Source organism: Electrona antarctica (genome assembly GCF_951216825.1).
Source record: "Electrona antarctica genome assembly, chromosome: 21".
Classification (NCBI taxonomy): Eukaryota; Metazoa; Chordata; class Actinopteri; order Myctophiformes; family Myctophidae; genus Electrona; species Electrona antarctica.
Genome location: NC_136802.1, coordinates 3,341,619 through 3,363,915, shown reverse-complemented (window position 1 = coordinate 3,363,915; position 22,297 = coordinate 3,341,619). Strand labels below are relative to the sequence as shown.

Genomic DNA, 22,297 nt, shown 5'->3' with positions numbered 1-22,297 from the left:
TGCCTTCTTGAATCCTGACTGGTTGGGATCCAGCAGGTTGTTCTGTGAGAGATGGAGAGAAAGCTGGTTAGAGACAACACGTTCAAGGGTTTTGGAAAGAAAGGAAAGGAGTGATACCGGTCTGTAGTTCTTGACATCTGAGGGGTCAAGAGTTGGTTTTTTGAGGAGTGGTGATACCCTGGCTGACTTGAAGGCAGATGGGACACAGCCTGAGGTTAATGAGGTGTTGATAATGGAGCTGATGAAGGGGAGCAGGTCAGGTGCGATGGTCTGGAAGATTGGAGACGGGGCGGGGTCGAGAGGACAGGTGGTAGGTCTAGTGGATGTGACTAGTTTCAGGACCTCGTCTGGGGATAGAGGAGAGAAGGAGGACATGCATGGTATGTTATGGTTAGCATTGGTTGAGTCGAGTGCTTCTTTATGGGGGAGGGGGTTAAAGGAGCTACTGATATCATCAACCTTCTTTTCGAAGTAGGTGGCAAAGGCCTCCGCGGTGAGGGATGAGGGTTGAGTGGGGGGAGGGGGTTTAAGGAGGGAGGAGAAGGTGGAGAAGAGTTTCCTTGGGTTAGAAGTGCAGGATTGGATTTTGGTGTGGTAGAAGGAGGTTTTAGCAGTGGTTAGTGAGAGGGAGAAGGCAGAGAGGAGTGAGTGAAAGTGGGAGAGATCATCTGGTAGATTTAGATCGCGAGTTATGAATGTTTTAAGATTTTCGTTAGCTAAACAGGCAGGGAACATTTTCGATGACGTGTCACTGTTGTGCAACACCGAGGATTGCGCAACAAGCGCCTCTAGGCTGTAGAGCGATGCGATCAGTTTTCATAGCACTAATTTGACGGAGATTAATCAATCTCCGTCTCGGGCAAATGACCGTGCACTTGAACTTGACGGTGATCTCCGTCCTGCGCCTCCAAGGTGTTAACAGGGTGTTCTCCTGTATCTTCTAACCAGGTGATGAAGACGTACCACATGTACCACACGGAGAGCCTCAGTGCAGAGTCCAAGCTGAAGGAGGCGGAGAAGCAGGAGGAGAAGCAGCAGCAGGGAGGCGGAGTTCTTGGCGGAGTCAGCCTGCTGCGCCACGCCCACGACGAGCGGCCGCAGCGCCGCAGCTCCGTCAAGAAGATGGAGAAGATGAAGGAGAAGGTACGGGTACGGCCGTCAGTAGCAACACGTGTGTTAACACATTGAGAGCCCACGCAAAACTGCCCAAAATCACTTTCACCTAGAAAATCCATTCATATTTTTTATAATTCAGCTGACTGTGGAGACACATGCTGGAACTTTTTACTTTGAAATGTTTTATAGTTTCTGAGTTATTTAATTTAAACGCCAAATGCATTCTCAATGGCGAAAACACAAACTTTGGCACCACGTGTTAAAGAAAAAGAAAAAAAAGTGTTTTGATTTTACTGATTTTTTTTAATAAAATAATAAAAAAATAAATAAAAAAATAAATATTTTTTTTTATTTATTTTTTGAAAGACGTCCACAGACGTCTTGGGCTATGCACGTGCGGTAATACCCAGGACGTCCACAGACGTTTTGGGCACAAAATGTGTTAATTGGACGAGCAGGTGAGACGAATAATAAGTCTTAAGTCCATCATTTATTCTGAATCCCTCCCTGAAAAGGCCTAGCTGTCCTTAGCCTCGGTCCCAGGCTTACTTTTCTGCGAAAAGAAGAGGCTGGTCACAACGTAAGGCAGAGAAGCTATCGGGCGGATGTATCCTCCGGGACATCAGTCAGATGTATTTCCCCCGGATACGATATTTTCCCGACCAAACACAACACTTGTTTCATTCGCGGAGAATGTAAACTGATTTGTAAAGCATCAACGTCATTTCCTTGGGCAATACTTCCGCTAAAATCCCGCAACTTCCGCTGATAGTCTTTTCAGCGTATGTCTTGCCCAGGGTGAGCTGTCCTGACCCTGTATCCATACTTTATACATTATAGGTGGCCTTACACTTTTCAATCTGAAATCTGATAGCACCACACACTACAGGATAATCGGAGCGGGGCAGAGCAAATATCAAACATTCTTGATGTTGATCGGGCCGATCCCGATGGCGCTTTGAGCGGTCGGGCACCCCCCGAGCGTCAAAAATGCCCGTTATCGGCTAGTGTAAGGCCACCTTTAGGATAATTAGTGTGGACTTGGACTGTTATTCGTCTCAACTGCGCATTTATTGAAATGATGCAGAACAGTGGCCATTCTGGCCATTATGCCGTAGTCTACATAAATTCCTGTGAAACGCTAGTGTACGAGAAGTGTAAACAACATTATGGTATGAAAGACGTAGACCTTAATTTGCAGCCCTCAGAGGATCAAATCAAGGCGGTCTAGTGAGTCTACCTTTTAGTTATATTAGGGGGATTGGAACCCGGGGCTCCAGCCTGGAAAGAACAACATCTTAACCCATTTTGACCTGAGATCAGATTCTAAAAATGTCTTCTACATCCTGACAGTTTTCTGAAAAAGCTATGTTTCTATGTCAGTGGTTCTTCGATTTTTCAAAAATAGCAGACCTACAAGCTCGTAGCGCGCCACTCGGTGGCGCGCTATGAGCTTGTAGATCTGCTATTTTTCAATAGCTAAAGCATAACATAATGCTAACACGAAAAGGGGTTCCCGCCCAAAATGAGTTAACCACTAAAGCCAAAGGGAATTCCCTCTAGCTTGGCTGAGATATTAGATTTCACGTTTAGGCTGAGTTTATGAGACACTCATAGGATACAGACAGGATATGCAAATAACTCCCCACTTCTAAATTATTTACAGCAGTCAAGAGCACAGCGATTTTCCAGATAATCTTATATATCTTATAAATGCAACACGTCACTGTCTGTCAGTACGTGTGTACGGCTGTAACGCACGTAACTCGAGAATCGTTCGCCCCACCGACTTTACATTCGACACACGCGTTAACGGGGAGAACGAATAGCCTGTGCATGATTTCAGCTGCTAGATTTCTATTGAACTCAACTATACATGTAATAGACTAATAGTGACTGTTCTTTTTATATGCACAGCCAGATCAATGCGGTCTTTGAAAGATGCTGAAAGCGGAACATCTCGGAGTATTCTAATGTTCGAGTAGTTTGTCATACAAAGACGTGTAATAAGGCTTAATGCAGTTAAGATTAACTCTTTTTTTATTTTTTTTAGAATTGTGCTGAAGATGCTCAGGCAGGCTGTATTCAAATCAAGTTGTTATGCAGGACGGAGTGGTTTTGGGTTTAGTGGCCAACAGCTTGTTCCATAATGAGATGGGTTGTGGAGACAGAACGCATCGACACAGAACTGCAGCACTGGCCTAGGAATCACTTTGAAGATTACTGTATTTGACGCTGTCTGTCTGTCTGTCTGTCTGTCTGTCTGTCTGTCTGTCTGTCTGTCTGTCTGCATCTCTCTCTCCCTCTCCCTCTCTCTCTCTCTCCCTCTTCCTCTCTCTCTCTCTCTCCCTCTTCCTCTCTCTCCCTCTTCCTCTCTCTCTCTCTCTCCCTCTTCCTCTCTCTCTCCCTCTCTCTCTCCTTCTCTCTCTCTCTCCCTCTTCCTCTCTCTCTCCCTCTTCCTCTCTATCCCCCCCCTCTCTCTCTCTCTCCCTCTTCCTCTCTCTCTCCCTCTTCCTATCTATCTCCCTCTCTCTCTCTCCCTCTCCCTCTCCCTCTCTCTATCTCCCTCTTCCTCTCTCTCTCCCTCTTCCTATCTACCCCCCCTCCCTCTCCCTCTCCCCCTCTCCCTCTCCCCCTCCCTCTCCCCCTCTCTCTCCCCCTCTCCCTCTCCCTCTCTCTCTCCCTCTCTCTCTCTCCCTCTCCCTCTCCCCCTCTCCCTCTCCCTCTCCCTCTCCCTCTCCCTCTCTCTCTCTCTCTCTCTCTCTCTCTCTCTCTCTCTCTCTCTCTCTCCAGAGACAAGCCAAATACTCTGAGAACAAGCTGAAATGCACTAAAGCGCGCAACGATTACCTTCTCAACTTGGCAGCCACCAACTCACTGGTGGCCAAATATTACATCCACGACGTCTCCGACATGATAGACGTGAGTAATACTATATAAATACTACATGATAGACGTGAGTAATACTATATAAATACTACATGATAGATGTGAGTAATACTATATAAATACTGCATGATAGACGTGAATAATACTATATAAATACTACATGATAGACGTGAGTAATACTATATAAATACTACATGATAGACGTGAGTAATACTATATAAATACTTCATGATAGACGTGAGTAATACTATATAAATACTTCATGATAGACGTGAGTAATACTATATAAATACTACATGATAGACGTGAGTAATACTATATAAATACTACATGATAGACGTGAGTAATACTATATAAATACTACATGATAGACGTGAGTAATACTATATAAATACTACATGATAGACGTGAGTAATACTATATAAATACTACATGATAGACGTGAGTAATACTATATAAATACTACATGATAGACGTGAGTAATACTATATAAATACTACATGATAGACGTGAGTAATACTATATAAATACTACATGATAGACGTGAGTAATACTATATAAATACTACATGATAGACGTGAGTAATACTATATAAATACTACATGATGGACGTGAGTAATACTATATAAATACTACATGATAGACGTGAGTAATACTATATAAATACTACATGATAGACGTGAGTAATACTATATAAATACTACATGATAGACGTGAGTAATACTATATAAATACTACATGATAGACGTGAGTAATACTATATAAATACTACATGATAGACGTGAGTAATACTATATAAATACTACATGATAGACGTGAGTAATACTATATAAATACTACATGATAGACGTGAGTAATACTATATAAATACTACATGATAGACGTGAGTAATACTATATAAATACTACATGATAGACGTGAGTAATACTATATAAATACTACATCCACCATGTCTCTGACATGATAGACGTGAGTTGAATTCAGTGGCATGCCACTGAATTCACTGAATTCACTCAAAGACCAATGCATCAGCGCGCTGTGAGCTTGTAGATCGGCTGTTTTAATGACTTTTTTAAATGATGTAATTTAATGATAATGCAACTCTTGAGAGCATAAAACATCGGGTCCATTTGGTTTCATGTTACGCTCTGAAGAGTTAAAGATCTATTGGTTGCCAACTCATTTAGCTGGGGACCACGCGGACCAGTCACGGATATAGAGGGAAAAGATCTGCTAGTTTTCAATAGCTAAAGTTAAAGGAGCATTCAGTGATTTGGGTGATTTGGAAAACCACCCAGTCCGCCCGGTAACAAAATGTGCACACGCTCTACAGTGGGGGGACACGCAACAGACCAACAGCATGTGCACCAAGGCCCGCCCCCACTCGATCATGATTGGAGGAAGGCCCCTCTCATCCTGATTGGATGCCCGCCACCAAAACTGAAAATAGGGTTTTTTGACCCCAGGGGCTCACTGGGGACAGGGAGGAACTCCTTATATGGTCAGCACACTTTATAGTAGGGAGGATTATTCAAAAATATATACCTTTAAATAATAATGGTTAAAAGCTATAAGGTGACTCAGATGCATTCCAGGTGTCAATGGTTTTTTTTGCTCTTCGTTCATACTTAACATTCAGCGCCACCTGGTGGACACCAGTTTTGGCCCTCGTTGCCACCGAATCCCATTATAAATAAAAGAAAGAAAATTAAATTATATTGATTAGAGCAATTTTCAAAATATGGATTTTTTTTAAAAAGGCGTCCAAAGGCGCCAATGGCACTCGCGGCCACCAGGGGCAGGCGTCCAAAGGCGTCCTGTGGCACTGAGACAGTTAATACCTCACCAGATTATATTAAGTATGTTTTTCCCTGCATTGCAGTGTTGTGACCTGGGCTTTTAGTTTTAGTCATAGTCTCTTGAATAGTTTTCATTTAGTTTCAGTCACATTTTAGTCACCTGGAATGTTTTAGTGTTAGTCTAGTTTTAGTCGACTAAATATAATACGATTTTAGACTACATCTACAGTTGAATTTAGTCGACTAAAATGTATTTTGGCGGGCCTTGATGCCGTTGTAATGACTGATCTACAAGCTCACAACGCTAGATCGGCTATTTTCTGCATGCAACTAATTGTAAAATGACATACTGGATACTGGAGTTTCCATTTAGTTTTCCTCTGCGATAAAAGGTAGTCGACGAACATTTTTTCGTCTTAGTTTGAATTAATCTTAGTTTCTTTTTAGTTTTTTTATGTTTTTTTTTTTGGCTTCCACCTTTATTTTATATATTTTATGGAGGGACAGACAGTAGGCTGACAGGAAATGAGGAGAGAGATTGAGGGGGAAGACATGCAGTAAAGGCCGTCGGGATCGGGAGTCGAACCCGCAGCACACTGCCAGACTGGGTTACCAGCCAAGGTGCCTGGACCGCTGAGCCATGGCCCAGGCCAAATTAATCTTAGTTTTAATCGACACTGCTGCTCTCCCTGCAGTGCTGTGACCTGGGCTACCACGCCAGCCTGGCGCGCACCCTCCGCACGTACCTGTCGGCCGAGTACAGCCTGGAGACGTCGCGCCACGAGGGCCTGGACCAGCTGGAGGGCGCCGTGGACGCCATGGACCTGCGCGGGGACAAGCTCAAGGTCATGGACGCCCACAGCCACATCTTCTGCCCGCCGGCGCGCTTCGACTACCAGCCGCACCTGGGGGACGAGGTGAGGAGAGGAGGCCCCCTGTAGCCTGTAGGGGTGTAACCATCCTATAGCCTGTAGGGGTGTAACCATCCTATAGCCTGTAGGGGTGTAACCATCCTATAGCCTGTAGGGGTGTAACTATGCCCCATAGCCTGTAGGGGTGTAACCGTCCTATAGCCTGTAGGGGTGTAACTATGCCCCATAGCCTGTAGGGGTGTAACCGTCCTATAGCCTGTAGGGGTGTAACCATCCTATAGCCTGTAGGGGTGTAACCATCCTATAGCCTGTAGGGGTGTAACCATCCTATAGCCTGTAGGGGTGTAACCATCCTATAGCCTGTAGGGGTGTAACCATCCTATAGCCTGTAGGGGTGTAACTATGCCCCATAGCCTGTAGTGGTGTAACCATCATACAGCCTGTAGGGGTGTAACCATCCTATAGCCTGTAGGGGTGTAACTATGCCCCATAGCCTGTAGTGGTGTAACCATCCTATAGCCTGTAGGGGTGTAACTATCCTATAGCCTGTAGGGGTGTAACCATCCTATAGCCTGTAGGGGTGTAACCGTCCTATAGCCTGTAGGGGTGTAACCGTCCTATAGCCTTTAGGGGTGTAACCGTCCTATAGCCTGTAGGGGTGTAACCGTCCTATAGCCTGTAGGGGTGTAACCATCCTATAGCCTGTAGGTGTAACCATCCTATAGCCTGTAGGGGTGTAACTATGCCCCATAGCCTGTAGGGGTGTAACCATCCTATAGCCTGTAGGGGTGTAACCATCCTATAGCCTGTAGGGGTGTAACCATCCTATAGCCTGTAGGGGTGTAACTATGCCCCATAGCCTGTAGGGGTGTAACCATCCCATAGCCTGTAGGGGTGTAACCATCCCATAGCCTGTAGGGGTGTAACCATACATTTTAACAGCGATACGATACGTATCACGATACATGGTTGACGATACGTTTCTCAGAAAACTTTGTTCGCAGTCTAAACTCATTGCGCTCTGTCTTAACCCATTTTGGGCGGGAACCCCTTTTGGTGTTAGCATTATGTTATGCTTTAGCTATTGAAAAATAGCAGATCTACAAGCTCATAGCGCGCCACCGAGTGGCGCGCTACGAGCTTGTAGGTCTGCTATTTTTTGAAAAATCGAAGAACGACTGACATAGAAACATAGCTTTTTCAGAAAACTGTCAGGATGTAGAAGAACATTTTTAGAATCTGATCTCAGGTCAGAATGGGTTAATGTGTGAGAGCGTGTTGTGTGTTTCTCGTCACGCCACCAGGTGTGCCAGGTGAGCGCCCAGCAGCCGGTCCAGACGGAGCTGCTGATGCGTCACCACCAGCTGCAGTCGCGCCTCGCCACGCTGAAGATCGAGAACGAAGAGGTGAGCGTGATTCTTTCTGCTGCGCCTCTAGCGGCCGTCATTCTGTCAGTTACTTTAGGTTACCAAGAGGTGAGCGTGATTCTTTCTGCTGCGCCTCTAGCGGCCGTCATTCTGTCAGTTACTTTAGGTTACCAAGAGGTGAGCGTGATTCTTTCTGCTACGCCTCTAGCGGCCGTCATTCTGTCAGTTACTTTAGGTTACCAAGAGGTGAGCGTGATTCTTTCTGCTACGCCTCTAGCGGCCGTCATTCTGTCAGTTACTTTAGGTTACCAAGAGGTGAGCGTGATTCTTTCTGCTACGCCTCTAGCGGCCGTCATTCTGTCAGTTACTTTAGGTTACCAAGAGGTGAGCGTGATTCTTTCTGCTGCGCCTCTAGCGGCCGTCATTCTGTCAGTTACTTTAGGTTACCAAGAGGTGAGCGTGATTCTTTCTGCTGCGCCTCTAGCGGCCGTCATTCTGTCAGTTACTTTAGGTTACCAAGAGGTGAGCGTGATTCTTTCTGCTGCGCCTCTAGCGGCCGTCATTCTGTCAGTTACTTTAGGTTACCAAGAGGTGAGCGTGATTCTTTCTGCTGCGCCTCTAGCGGCCGTCATTCTGTCAGTTACTTTAGGTTACCAAGAGGTGAGCGTGATTCTTTCTGCTACGCCTCTAGCGGCCGTCATTCTGTCAGTTACTTTAGGTTACCAAGAGGTGAGCGTGATTCTTTCTGCTACGCCTCTAGCGGCCGTCATTCTGTCAGTTACTTTAGGTTACCAAGAGGTGAGCGTGCAGTGCCGTCGCTACGTATACCCGCATTACGCACTGCGAGTAGGGCAACTTTTCTCTGCGTGGGAATAACACATACCCACGCCACGGCGTGCGTCCTCGCAAACGGCGAAAGTAGCCGAGTTGCCTGAGATAACACAGCGCTCTCGTCGGGTGGTCGGGGGAGCTTGCAGATCTTCTATTTTCAGATTTGTGCCTAAAATTAGATAGATTGTTAATGGATAATTTGTATTTTTTTTTATGATCAACATTTAATGGAGTCGTAAGGTCATTACACACTGGCGAATTAGCGACGCGAATTAAAAATTCGACACCGGAGCGAACACCGGAGCGAACAAATAAAGAGCGAAAACGGTCGCATTTTCGCACATTCGCACATTCGCCACTGATGTGGAAGCTTGCATTGACTTCAATTGGTTTTAAAAAAAGGAGAATTATTCGCACGAATAATTCGCGTCGCTAATTCGCCAGTGTGTAATGACCTTAACTTTTAGCAGAACGGATAATAATAAAACAATAATAAAACAACTATAGAATTGATTAGTTTGATTAACACCCCAATCGCCCAGGACGAAGTTCACCGTCCTTTCAATTAGTAACACCCAGCACCCAGGACGAAGTTTTATCCAAAAGACCAAGATTATTGATATAACAACCGATCGCATCGCTCCACAGCCTGGGAGCGTCTGTTGCGCAATACTCGATGTTGCGTAACAGTGGGACGTCATCGAAAATGTTCCCCCCCTGTTTAGCCGACGAGACCACACATCTTAAAACGTTAATAACTCTTGATCTAAATCATAACGTCTAATTCTGAGAAAAGATCATGTGTCAGACGGCGCACCGCGGTCCCGTCGCTAGTCGCGTTAGATTTAATCATACCTCCCGTTGTTGTCGATATTATGAAAATATAGCAGATGTGCAAAGCCTTGTACATCTATTTTCACTTTATTATTTTTGTAATGTCATACATTGACACGGTGCTTTATTATAATACTATCTGTGTGATAAAAGCCTGTTTCACCTGCAATACAAGGTCTAGGAGGAGAGTCTACTATCTGTGTGATAAAAGCCTGTTTCACCTGCAATACAAGGTCTAGGAGGAGAATATGGAGGTCTAGGAGGTCTAGGAGGTCTAGGAGGAGAATATGGAGGTCTAGGAGGTCTAGGAGGTCTAGGAGGAGAATATGGAGGTCTAGGAGGTCTAGGAGGTCTAGGAGGAGAATATGGAGGTCTAGGAGGTCTAGGAGGTCTAGGAGGAGAATATGGAGGTCTAGGAGGTCTAGGAGGAGAATATGGAGGTCTAGGAGGTCTAGGAGGAGAATATGGAGGTCTAGGAGGTCTAGGAGGTCTAGGAGGAGAATATGGAGGTCTAGGAGGTCTAGGAGGAGAATATGGAGGTCTAGGAGGTCTAGGAGGTCTAGGAGGAGAATATGGAGGTCTAGGAGGTCTAGGAGGAGAATATGGAGGTCTAGGAGGTCTAGGAGGTCTAGGAGGTCTAGGAGGAGAATTAGGAGGTCTAGGAGGTCTAGGAGGTCTAGGAGGAGAATATGGAGGTCTAGGAGGTCTAGGAGGTCTAGGAGGAGAATATGGCTCCAAAACTATGGAATGCACTTCCCATCACAGTCAGAACTGCAGCCTCACTCCCAATCTTCCGCCGTAGTCTGAAAACCCACCTCTTCAGACTCCACCATGGCCCGTAGCACTTGCCCTAGCCTAGCCCCTTAGATAGCACATTATGTAGACTTAGATAGTATTTTAAACAGACTTATAGCTTGTTACGTAGACAGCTCTAGAATTGCACTTCATGTAGTCATAGCACTTTATAGTACATATGTATAATATATTATATAGTATAGTATAGTATGTATAGTTTACATAGATACTCCACTGTTACGTTCTTAGTCTACGCATGATTCATGATAACTACGTTTTATATATGTGATCTATGCCATGCTTTTGTTATTGCTTAATGTAAGTCGCTCTGGATTAAGAGCGTCTGCTAAATGCCTAAATTGTAAATTGTAAATTGTAAATTGAGAATATGTTGATCCTTTGATCCATTTCTAATCAACGGAGGAAATGTCTATTGAAGACATCTTGTCAATTCTTTAACCCATTGAGACCTGAGGACGATTCTACAAAATGTCTTCTAAACCCCATGTGTCGTTCTCAAGCATTTTCATGTCAAGGACCCCCAAAAAATTGGGCCGCCGACCCAGATCTGAAAATATGTTGTTCCAGGGACCCTCCCAGAAGCAAAGATTTGAGTTAAAAACATTCGCTTTTCACGATTTTTCAAAAATAGCAGATCTACAAGCACGTAGCGCGGCACTCGGTGCCGCGCTACGAGCTTGTAGATCTGCTATTTTTCAATAGCTAAAGTGGAACATAATGCTTAAAGCACCAAAAGGGGTTCCCGTCCTGAACGGGTTAACTCGCCACATAATGACGCTTTGATCCTTTGCTCTGTCGATGGGCAGACTGACTATTAGAATATGCTAATGTTATGCTAATCAGGCACAAAGCAATATGCTGTGGCTTTTATACTTGTGACCTGTCCGCGACCTTCCCCGGATCACCGATATGCAAATGGGATCCCTTCGGGCATACAGACACACATACACACACACATGCACACACATACACACACATACACACACATGTGCGCGAGCACTCGCGCTCGCACGCAAACACGGGGAGAAACCGACACGGAGAAAACTTAAACTATCTTGTACTGCATATACTGTATGATAGTTTTAGGATGATGGGATGATGGGGCACAAATGTTCTCTGGGTTAAACAGGCTACTGTAGCCTACTGTACAGAGCCTACTGTACAGAGCCTACTGTACAGAGCCTACTGTACAGAGCCTACTGTACAGAGCCTACTAGCCTACTGTACAGAGCCTACTGTACAGAGCCTACTAGCCTACTGTACAGAGCCTACTGTACAGAGCCTACTGTACAGAGCCTACTGTACAGAGCCTACTGTACAGAGCCTACTGTACAGAGCCTACTAGCCTACTGTACAGAGCCTACTGTACAGAGACTACTGTACAGAGCCTACTGTACAGAGCCTACTGTACAGAGCCTACTGTACAGAGCCTACTGTACAGAGCCTACTGTACAGAGCCTACTGTACAGAGACTACTGTAAACAGCCTACTGTACAGAGCCTACTGTACAGAGCCTACTGTACAGAGCCTACTGTACAGAGCCTACTGTACAGAGACTACTGTAAACAGCCTACTGTACAGAGCCTACTGTACAGAGCCTACTGTACAGAGCCTACTGTAGCCTACTGTACAGAGCCTACTGTACAGAGCCTACTGTACAGAGCCTACTGTACAGAGCCTACTGTACAGAGACTACTGTAAACAGCCTACTGTACAGAGCCTACTGTACAGAGCCTACTGTACAGAGCCTACTGTACAGAGCCTACTGTACAGAGCCTACTGTAGCCTACTGTACAGAGCCTACTGTACAGAGCCTACTGTACAGAGCCTACTGTACAGAGCCTACTGTACAGAGCCTACTGTACAGAGCCTACTGTACAGAGCCTACTGTAGCCTACTGTACAGAGCCTACTGTACAGAGCCTACTGTACAGAGCCTACTGTACAGAGCCTACTGTACAGAGCCTACTGTACAGAGACTACTGTAAACAGCCTACTGTACAGAGCCTACTGTACAGAGCCTACTGTACAGAGCCTACTGTACAGAGCCTACTGTACAGAGCCTACTGTAGCCTACTGTACAGAGCCTACTGTACAGAGCCTACTGTACAGAGCCTACTGTACAGAGCCTACTGTACAGAGCCTACTGTACAGAGCCTACTGTACAGAGCCTACTGTAGCCTACTGTACAGAGCCTACTGTACAGAGCCTACTGTACAGAGCCTACTGTACAGAGCCTACTGTACAGAGCCTACTGTACAGAGACTACTGTACAGAGCCTACTGTACAGAGCCTACTGTACAGAGACTACTGTAAACAGCCTACTGTACAGAGCCTACTGTACAGAGCCTACTGTAAACAGCCTACTGTACAGAGCCTACTGTACAGAGCCTACTGTACAGAGCCTACTGTACAGAGCCTACTGTAAACAGCCTACTGTAAACAGCCTACTGTACAGAGCCTACTGTAAACAGCCTACTGTACAGAGCCTACTGTACAGAGCCTACTGTAAACAGCCTACTGTACAGAGCCTACTGTACAGAGCCTACTGTACAGAGCCTACTGTAAACAGCCTACTGTACAGAGCCTACTGTACAGAGCCTACTGTAAACAGCCTACTGTACAGAGCCTACTGTACAGAGCCTACTGTAAACAGCCTACTGTACAGAGCCTACTAGCCTACTGTACAGAGCCTACTGTACATAGCCTACTGTACAGAGCCTACTGTACAGAGCCTACTGTACAGAGCCTACTGTACAGAGCCTACTGTAAACAGACTACTGTACAGAGCCTACTGTAAACAGCCTACTGTACAGAGCCTACTGTACAGAGCCTACTGTACAGAGCCTACTGTAAACAGACTACTGTAGCCTACTGTACAGAGCCTACTGTACAGAGCCTACTGTACAGAGCCTACTGTACAGAGCCCACAGCGTACAGTAAAAAAAATAAAATGTCAGCGTAAGTTCACCAGACTGCAGTGATGAGTCATTCTGCTGCTCTCTCTCTCTGTGTGTCTCTCTCTCACACACACATACGCGCACATGCACGAACACACACGCACACACACACGCGCGCATGAACACGCACGTACACACACACACACACGCGCACAGCACACCCTGATGACCTTGGGACACACGTATGCACACACACACACACGCCCGCGCACAAACACGCACATGCACGCACACATTACACACACACATGCACGCACATGCACGTATGCACGCACACACGCACATGCACACGCATGCGCACACACGCACGTACGCATGCACGCACACATAAATTGTGCCGAAGGTTGCAGTTTACTATGACTATTACTGCATCTCCCATCAGTTGGTCACACCTCCATACAGTATGGTCACGCCTTGTGAGATGTCACGCCACCATATATGGTCACGCCTTGTGAGATGTCACGCCACCATATATGGTCACGCCTTGTGAGATGTCACGCCACCATATATGGTCACGCCTTGTGAGATGTCACGCCACCATATATGGTCACGCCTTGTGAGACGTCACCCCACCATATATGGTCACGCCTCGTGAGACGTCACCCCACCATATATGGTCACGCCTTGTGAGATGTCACGCCACCATATATGGTCACGCCTTGTGAGATGTCACGCCACCATATATGGTCACGCCTCGTGAGACGTCACCCCACCATATATGGCCGTCTCCATATATGAAGATCACGACACTGATCTCATCAAACCCTGGATAACCATACATGGAGAAGACTGGATCATCACCTACATCTGCCGGCCAGCAACTCTACATTTGACCTCAAACCCTGTACACTCAAGATACTGCCCCCGCTGCCACCCTTAGATCTCCATACATGGAGCTGACCTGTTCTGACATTCCATATGTTGATCTGACCCCCCATGTCAAAGCGCCAGCGCTCGCCCAGCAGTCTGCAGTCACCCATGCGGATGCGTGCACGCGTGCAGTTCTCGCCCTCAGGGCGCCTTACTAATAGTTTTTGAGGGGCTCTAGCCCCTCCTATATACAGGTTTAATGTTTGTTTTTAGTGCAATGTTTGTTTTAAAAACGCCATTGACAATGAAGGGAAATTTACGTCATCTTGTCCCTAACACAAACATTAAATGCCATCAACAATAAAGATAATTTAATGTTTGTTTTGTCACCGTTTGGTTTACATCACCATTACATCACCTAATCAACATGAGTTAGACTTTAATATATTAGCGCCCCTCACTTCACACTGGTGTGAATGTCTTTTTGCCAAAGTGCCAATCAGATTGCGTGACATCATTAGCCATCCTACAATATGACGCAATCATGCAATGACATCACAACGGTGTAATTGTTCTTTCAAAATAATTGTCCGATAAACTAAACATCAGTTAGTGACTTGCAACGAGGAAACCTGTGCTGCCTTAAAAAGTCCATCTGTAAACTAGTTGTCAACACTCGTTGACGGTGGTGAGCTGCTGTGTGAAATGTTTCACTGGACGATACATCTGGAAGGAGAACGTAGGAAGGACCATGCTGCTGTGGTGGTCGGACACGAGATCTACAGCTTTGGAGGAGACGGAAACCAGAGGGGAAGAGATCACATTGAGGTACACGTCTTCAACACAGTGTCTTTATGCTGGAGGAAGTTGACCCCAGAGACACCTGGAACAGGAGAACCTCACCTCGAGGTTCCCTCCAGGCGTGAGGACCACACAGCTGTGCTGATAGAATATACTGTCTACCTCTGGGGGGGTTATACAGACCATGCGTGCAACAGTCTTTATGCATTTGATGTCGACGCCCACACATGGTTCAAACCCCAGGTTTCTGGGACTGTTCCAGAGAGGAGGTACTACCACTCAGCCTGTGTCTTGGGGAAGGTCATGTATATTCATGGAGGAATCACCAAGATGACTTTGAGGACTAATGGTTTCTACAAGTTGGACACCACCACGATGGTCTGGACTTTAATGAACACCAGAGGAACTCCACCACCTGTCTCATGGTGTCACTCTGCCACCATCATCGGGACAAAGATGTTTGTATTTGGGGGCTGGAGTAGTTTTGGCCATTACAACAAACACATCAGAGTGTTTGACACGGAGATCAACCTCTGGCTGAACACGTCTTCTGCACAGATTATTCCAGAAGAACGCTACAAACATTCAGCCTTTACCTACAATGGAGAACTGTACATAATTGGTGGCGTCAACTATCAACAGAATGATGTACTCAATGATCTGTGGAGATTCAGTCCAGAGACCTTCTCCTGGAAGAGGGTTGAGCCCAAGGGGAAAGGCCCGTCTCCGACGTCTAGGATGTGCTGTTGCATGAAGGGAGATCGTATCGTCCTCTTTGGAGGAAGACAAACACCTGATGACCTGTATGTCTTGGACTTAAGTCCTAGTCTGAAGACGTTGTGTAAGCTAGCAGTTATTCAGTACGGTCTGGAGCAGTCTGGACTCCCACACGACATCAGGTGGGAACTGGTAACCATGACTACCAACAGCAGCTGAAACAATAACATAGTCCTAAACAAACAAACAAAGTGTTGCTGAATACGGTTACAAATAAAATAAATGTTTTGGTTTAATATAAAAAAAAATCATGCATGCTCTCTCTCTCTCTCGCTCTCTCTCTCTCTCGCTCTCTCTCTCTCTCTCTCTCGCTCTCGCTCTCGCTCTCTCTCTCTCTCTCTCTCTCGGCCTACAAATATCAACTTTGGTCAGTTCGATCAATGGAGGATTCACTCTGATTTCACCTTCCCAGAGTAAACATCTACTACTAAACCCCTCAATAATATAATCATATACTATCCAAACATGGACTCTCAGGTACACAGGGTGAAATAATAAAGACAATAGCTCACACATAAATATGAACGCTGTGAAAAACACATCACATCACGTCGACCATAACAAAGTTAGCCTTTTTGACCCTTTGAAGCATCCGTACTAGGTCAAAGCTCCACAGCTTCCTGATCTGAACCTTATATATGAATAGAGACGGCACCCGGAGGAAACCCTGAGGCGAAATGGACATAGTGGCCGAATTTGGTATTGCAGTTTGGACCCATATCGTGAACGCGCTGGTCCGTTGACTATCACTGCGCACGTTCATGATGACACGTGAACGCTGTTTCATACGTGAACGCACATGAACGCGTGCAATGATAGTCAACGGCACAGCGCGTTCACGATATGGGTCCAATGCATATCCCAGAATGCACTCTGTTCCTGAGTGAAATCGCCTCATGCGCTTTTAAGCAACTTAATGCAAGTGGATGGGAGGAGAAATCCGGTGCCGTCTCTATTAATATATACTCTAAGATCTGAACCAATAAGGACGTTTACAGAAGGAAAGGGCATGGTCACATGACTGGGCTGCGCCATATACAATTTAGGCATTTATCAGACGCTCTTAATCCAGAGTGACTTACAGTAAGCAAGAACAAAAAGCATGGCGATACATCATATACATAAAAATAGTCATCATGAATCCTATGTAAGCTTAAGAACAGTGCAATATCTATCTAACGAAACTACACTATAGAGTGCTATGTGTGCTTTTTACGATCCTATAGTTTACAGAGACACTACACTGTCTCTCTGCATTCTATGATCCTATAGTTTACTGAGACGCTACACTGTCTCTCTGCATTCTATGATCCTATAGTTTACTGAGACGCTACACTGTCTCTCTGCATTCTATGATCCTATAGTTTACTGAGACACTACACTGTCTCTCTGCATTCTATGATCCTATAGTTTACTGAGACGCTACACTGTCTCTCTGCATTCTATGATCCTATAGTTTACTGAGACGCTACACTGTCTCTCTGCATTCTATGATCCTATAGTTTACTGAGACACTACACTGTCTCTCTGCATTCTATGATCCTATAGTTTACTGAGACACTACACTGTCTCTCTGCATTCTATGATCCTATAGTTTACTGAGACACTACACTGTCTCTCTGCATTCTATGATCCTATAGTTTACTGAGACGCTACACTGTCTCTCTGCATTCTATGATCCTATAGTTTACTGAGACGCTACACTGTCTCTCTGCATTCTATGATCCTATAGTTTACTGAGACGCTACACAGTCTCTCTGCATTCTATGATCCTATAGTTTACTGAGACGCTACACTGTCTCTCTGCATTCTATGATCCTATAGTTTACTGAGACGCTACACTGTCTCTCTGCATTCTATGATCCTATAGTTTACTGAGACGCTACACTGTCTCTCTGCATTCTATGATCCTATAGTTTACTGAGACGCTACACTGTCTCTCTGCATTCTATGATCCTGTAGTTTACTGAGACGCTACACTGTCTCTGCATTCTACAATCCTATAGTTTACTGAGACGCTACACTGTCTCTCTGCATTCTATGATCCTGTAGTTTACTGTCTCTGCATTCTATGATCCTATAGTTTACTGTCTCTGCATTCTATGATCCTATAGTTTACTGAGGCACTACACTGTCTCTCTGCATTCTATGATCCTATAGTTTACTGAGACGCTACACTGTCTCTCTGCATTCTATGATCCTATAGTTTACTGAGACGCTACACTGTCTCTCTGCATTCTATGATCCTATAGTTTACTGAGACGCTACACTGTCTCTCTGCATTCTATGATCCTATAGTTTACTGAGACGCTACACTGTCTCTCTGCATTCTATGATCCTATAGTTTACTGAGACGCTACACTGTCTCTCTGCATTCTATGATCCTATAGTTTACTGAGACGCTACACTGTCTCTCTGCATTCTATGATCCTATAGTTTACTGAGACGCTACACTGTCTCTCTGCATTCTATGATCATATAGTTTACTGAGACGCTACACTGTCTCTCTGCATTCTATGATCCTATAGTTTACTGAGACGCTACACTGTCTCTCTGCATTCTATGATCCTATAGTTTACTGAGACGCTACACTGTCTCTCTGCATTCTATGATCCTGTAGTTTACTGAGACGCTACACTGTCTCTCTGCATTCTATGATCCTGTAGTTTACTGAGACGCTACACTGTCTCTCTGCATTCTATGATCCTGTAGTTTACTGAGACGCTACACTGTCTCTCTGCATTCTATGATCCTGTAGTTTACTGAGACACTACACTGTCTCTCTGCATTCCATGATCCTATAGTTTACTGAGACGCTACACTGTCTCTCTGCATTCTATGATCCTATAGTTTACTGAGACGCTACACTGTCTCTCTGTGTCCTATGATCCTATAGTTTACTGAGACGCTACACTGTCTCTCTGCATTCTATGATCCTATAGTTTACTGAGACCCTACACTGTCTCTCTGCATTCTATGATCCTATAGTTTACTGAGACGCTACACTGTCTCTCTGTGTCCTATGATCCTATAGTTTACTGAGACGCTACACTGTCTCTCTGCATTCTATGATCCTATAGTTTACTGAGACGCTACACTGTCTCCCTATGATCCTGTAGTTTACTGAGACGCTACACTGTCTCCCTATGATCCTATAGTTTACTGAGACGCTACACTGTCTCTCTGTGTCCTCCAGGTCAGGAAGACTCTGGACGCCACCATGCAGACCCTGCAGGACATGCTGACCGTGGAGGACTTCGATGTGTCCGAGGCCTTCCAGCACAGCCAGTCCACAGAGTCGGTGAAGTCGGCCTCGTCCGACTCCTACATGAGCAAGGCCAGCGTGGCCAAGAGGCGCGCCAACCAGCACGAGACCGAGGGCTTCTACTTCACCGTGAGTCTCTCCCCACAAACCCAACTAACCCCATGTGACGGATATTCGGCGAAATAACACGGAATTGCAATTCCGTACTTAACTGTACACGGCTAGAGAACCCCAAGAATCCGTACATATTACACGATTACTGTTTTGACCGCGACGGAGGCTTTCACTAGTACGGAGGTGCTTTTTCACCGTGGCTGGGTCGGGCTGGGTGAGTTCAGTACGGAGGTGCTTTTTCACCGTGGCTGGGTCGGGCTGGGTGAGTTCAGTACGGAGGTGCTTTTTCACCGTGGCTGGGTCGGGCTCGGTGAGTTCAGTACGGAGGTGCTTTTTCACCGTGGCTGGGTCGGGCTGGGTGAGTTCAGTACGGAGGTGCTTTTTCACCGTGGCTGGGTCGGGCTCGGTGAGTTCAGTACTGTGGCTGGGTCGGGCTGGGTGAGTTCAGTACTGTGGCTGGGTCGGGCTGGGTGAGTTCAGTACTGTGGCTGGGTCGGGCTGGGTGAGTTCAGTACTGTGGCTGGGTCGGGCTGGGTGAGTTCAGTACTGTGGCTGGGTCGGGCTGGGTGAGTTCAGTACGGAGGTGCTATTTCACCGTGGCTGCGTCGGGCTGGGTGAGTTTGGGTTTGACATTATTTACTGTTCTGTCAGCCCCTCCGTCATTGTCAATGGTGAGGTATTTCAGTGTCATATATAAGATGGTTCGGGTTTTCCAGGCGTGTATGTACGGAATTGCAATTCCGTGCTATTTCACCGTGTTTGGCTGAGACCGAGTAGCCCAAACCACACCAGTTGCGACTCCTTGCGACAATACCAGAACCGTAGAACCGCCAGAACCATAGATCACGTACATACGCTTTAGTCTGGCCCCCCCGCCGAACCCGTAACCTCCCTGATAAAGGTCTTTATATTCTTTAATCCATGTTTTGGTTCAGATCGAGTCGACAGACGAGTGCCGTTAGCATGCTAGTGTCGAGTGTGACACTGGACGGTGCCATCTTAAGATGTGCACGCATCCATTCCACGTGTGTTCTATGTGCTGCTTTTGATGGCTTTCGATCGGCGCCATGATTCCATGAATATCGTTTTTTGGTCAAAACAAGGTTTTTCAACGGCCGACAGCCGGTGCTGTGATACTCGCAGTCAACCCACGCCAATGCAGCATTGGTGTGGTTGACCTTAAAATAATGGTAAAAAAAACATGAAGCAACATTATAATCATATTGGGGACCTGCCACCCTGACAGGCTCTTTGAATTGAGGCATTTTACATTTTATTTGACTTTGACCCCTCTGTCTGTCACATGACCACATGACCACATGACCACATGACCACATGACCACATGACCCTCTGTCTGTCACATGGAACGATGTTTCATCTGGGGGTCGTTAACACTCTAATTGCCCGTGGTTATTTAACCCATTACATTATAGTTAAGTTAAGGGTTATTTAATCCATTACATTATAGTTAAGTTAAGGGTTATTTAATCCATTACATTATAGCGCCCATTCGATTTATAAACACGGACCCCTTTTCCGGACGGACCGGAAGTTGTTGTTGATGTGTGTGTAGCAGCTAACAATAGCCACACCACTCTAGAGTCGATCGACAACAACGGGAAGTAAGAATAAATCTAACGCGACTAGCGACTGGACCGCGGAGCGCCGTCTAACTCAGGATCTTTTTTCATAATTAGACGATTTAGATCGAGTTATGAACGTTTTAAGATTTTCGTTTTCATCAGCTAAACAGAGGAGGGAGTTTTTCGATGACGTCTCACTCTTGCGCAACACCGAGGATTGCCCAACAGGCGCTCCTGGGCTATTGAGCCATGCGATCCGTTCTCATATCAATAAACTTCGTCTTTTGGACAATACTTCGTCCTGGGCGTCGGGCGTTACTAATGGAAAGGACAAAGAACTTCGTCCTGGGCGATGGGAGTGTTATGAACTAACTGTGTTCTTCTCTCCTCTGTGTTGACGTGTGCAGAAATACAAAGAGTACCTGAACGGCAGTAACCTCATCTGGGGGTCGTTAATGAACTGTGTTCTTCTCTCCTCTGTGTTGACGTGTTACAGAAATACAAAGAGTACCTGAACGGCAGTAACCTCATCGTGAAACTACAGGCCAAACACGACCTCCTGAAACAGACGTTGGGAGAAGGTGAGCTGTCCATCCTCACAGGTGGTGTCCGGGGAGTTCCAGGGGGTCCGGGGACCCCCAGGGGTCCCTGAGGGAGTTCCAGGGGGTGCGGGGACCCCCAGGGGTCCCTGAGGGAGTTCCAGGGAGTTCCAGGGGGTCCGGGGACCCCCAGGGGTCCCTGAGGGAGTTCCAGGGGGTCCGAGGACCCCCAGGGGTCCTTGAGGGAGTTCCAGGGGCTCCGGGGACCCCCAGGGGTCCCTGAGGGAGTTCCAGGGCGTCCAAGGACCCCCAGGGGTCCCTGAGGGAGTTCCAGGGGTCTCCAGCTAAATGATAGTTAGGAACCAAATGGACCCTTGTGGGTCTGTAACTCTGAGAGTGTACAAATGGACCCTAACGGCTCCGTTTGGTTCCATCTGTACACTCTCAGAGTTAAATGAACATTGATTTTACAATATATGAACTGGGGGTCCCAGAGATAGAAATGCCATTAAATGGGGGTCCGTAGACTAATGCATGTCAAACTGGGGGTCCTTGAAATTCAATGGGTTGAGAATCACTGCTAGAGCCGTAACAATGTGTGTGGGATGTGAACTACGGCATGGATGTGAACTACGGCATGGATGTGAACTACGGCATGGATGTGAACTACGGCATGGATGTGAACTACGGCATGGATGGATGTGAACTACGGCATGGATGGATGTGAACTACGGCATGGATGTGAACTACGGCATGGATGGATGTGAACTACGGCATGGATGGATGTGAACTACGGCATGAATGGATGTGAACTACGGCATGGATGTGAACTACGGCATGGATGTGAACTACGGCATGGATGTGAACTACGGCATGGAGGTGAACTACGGCATGGATGGATGTGAACTACGGCATGGTTGTGAA

At 46.1% G+C, this 22,297-nt stretch overlaps 1 protein-coding gene across 1 annotated transcript in view; it reads left to right on the top strand.

Moving 5' to 3' along the window:
• The window catches only part of LOC306914528 (SLIT-ROBO Rho GTPase-activating protein 3-like), a 153,766-nt gene that overhangs the window by 93,422 nt on the left and 38,047 nt on the right, over nucleotides 1–22,297 (top strand). The window contains exons 5-10 of the mRNA XM_079491598.1: nucleotides 949–1,143; nucleotides 3,910–4,038; nucleotides 6,500–6,721; nucleotides 7,981–8,082; nucleotides 19,068–19,265; nucleotides 21,331–21,415. Coding sequence (XP_079347724.1) covers nucleotides 949–1,143; nucleotides 3,910–4,038; nucleotides 6,500–6,721; nucleotides 7,981–8,082; nucleotides 19,068–19,265; nucleotides 21,331–21,415 — 931 coding nt within the window. The remainder of the gene's footprint in view (nucleotides 1–948; nucleotides 1,144–3,909; nucleotides 4,039–6,499; nucleotides 6,722–7,980; nucleotides 8,083–19,067; nucleotides 19,266–21,330; nucleotides 21,416–22,297) is intronic.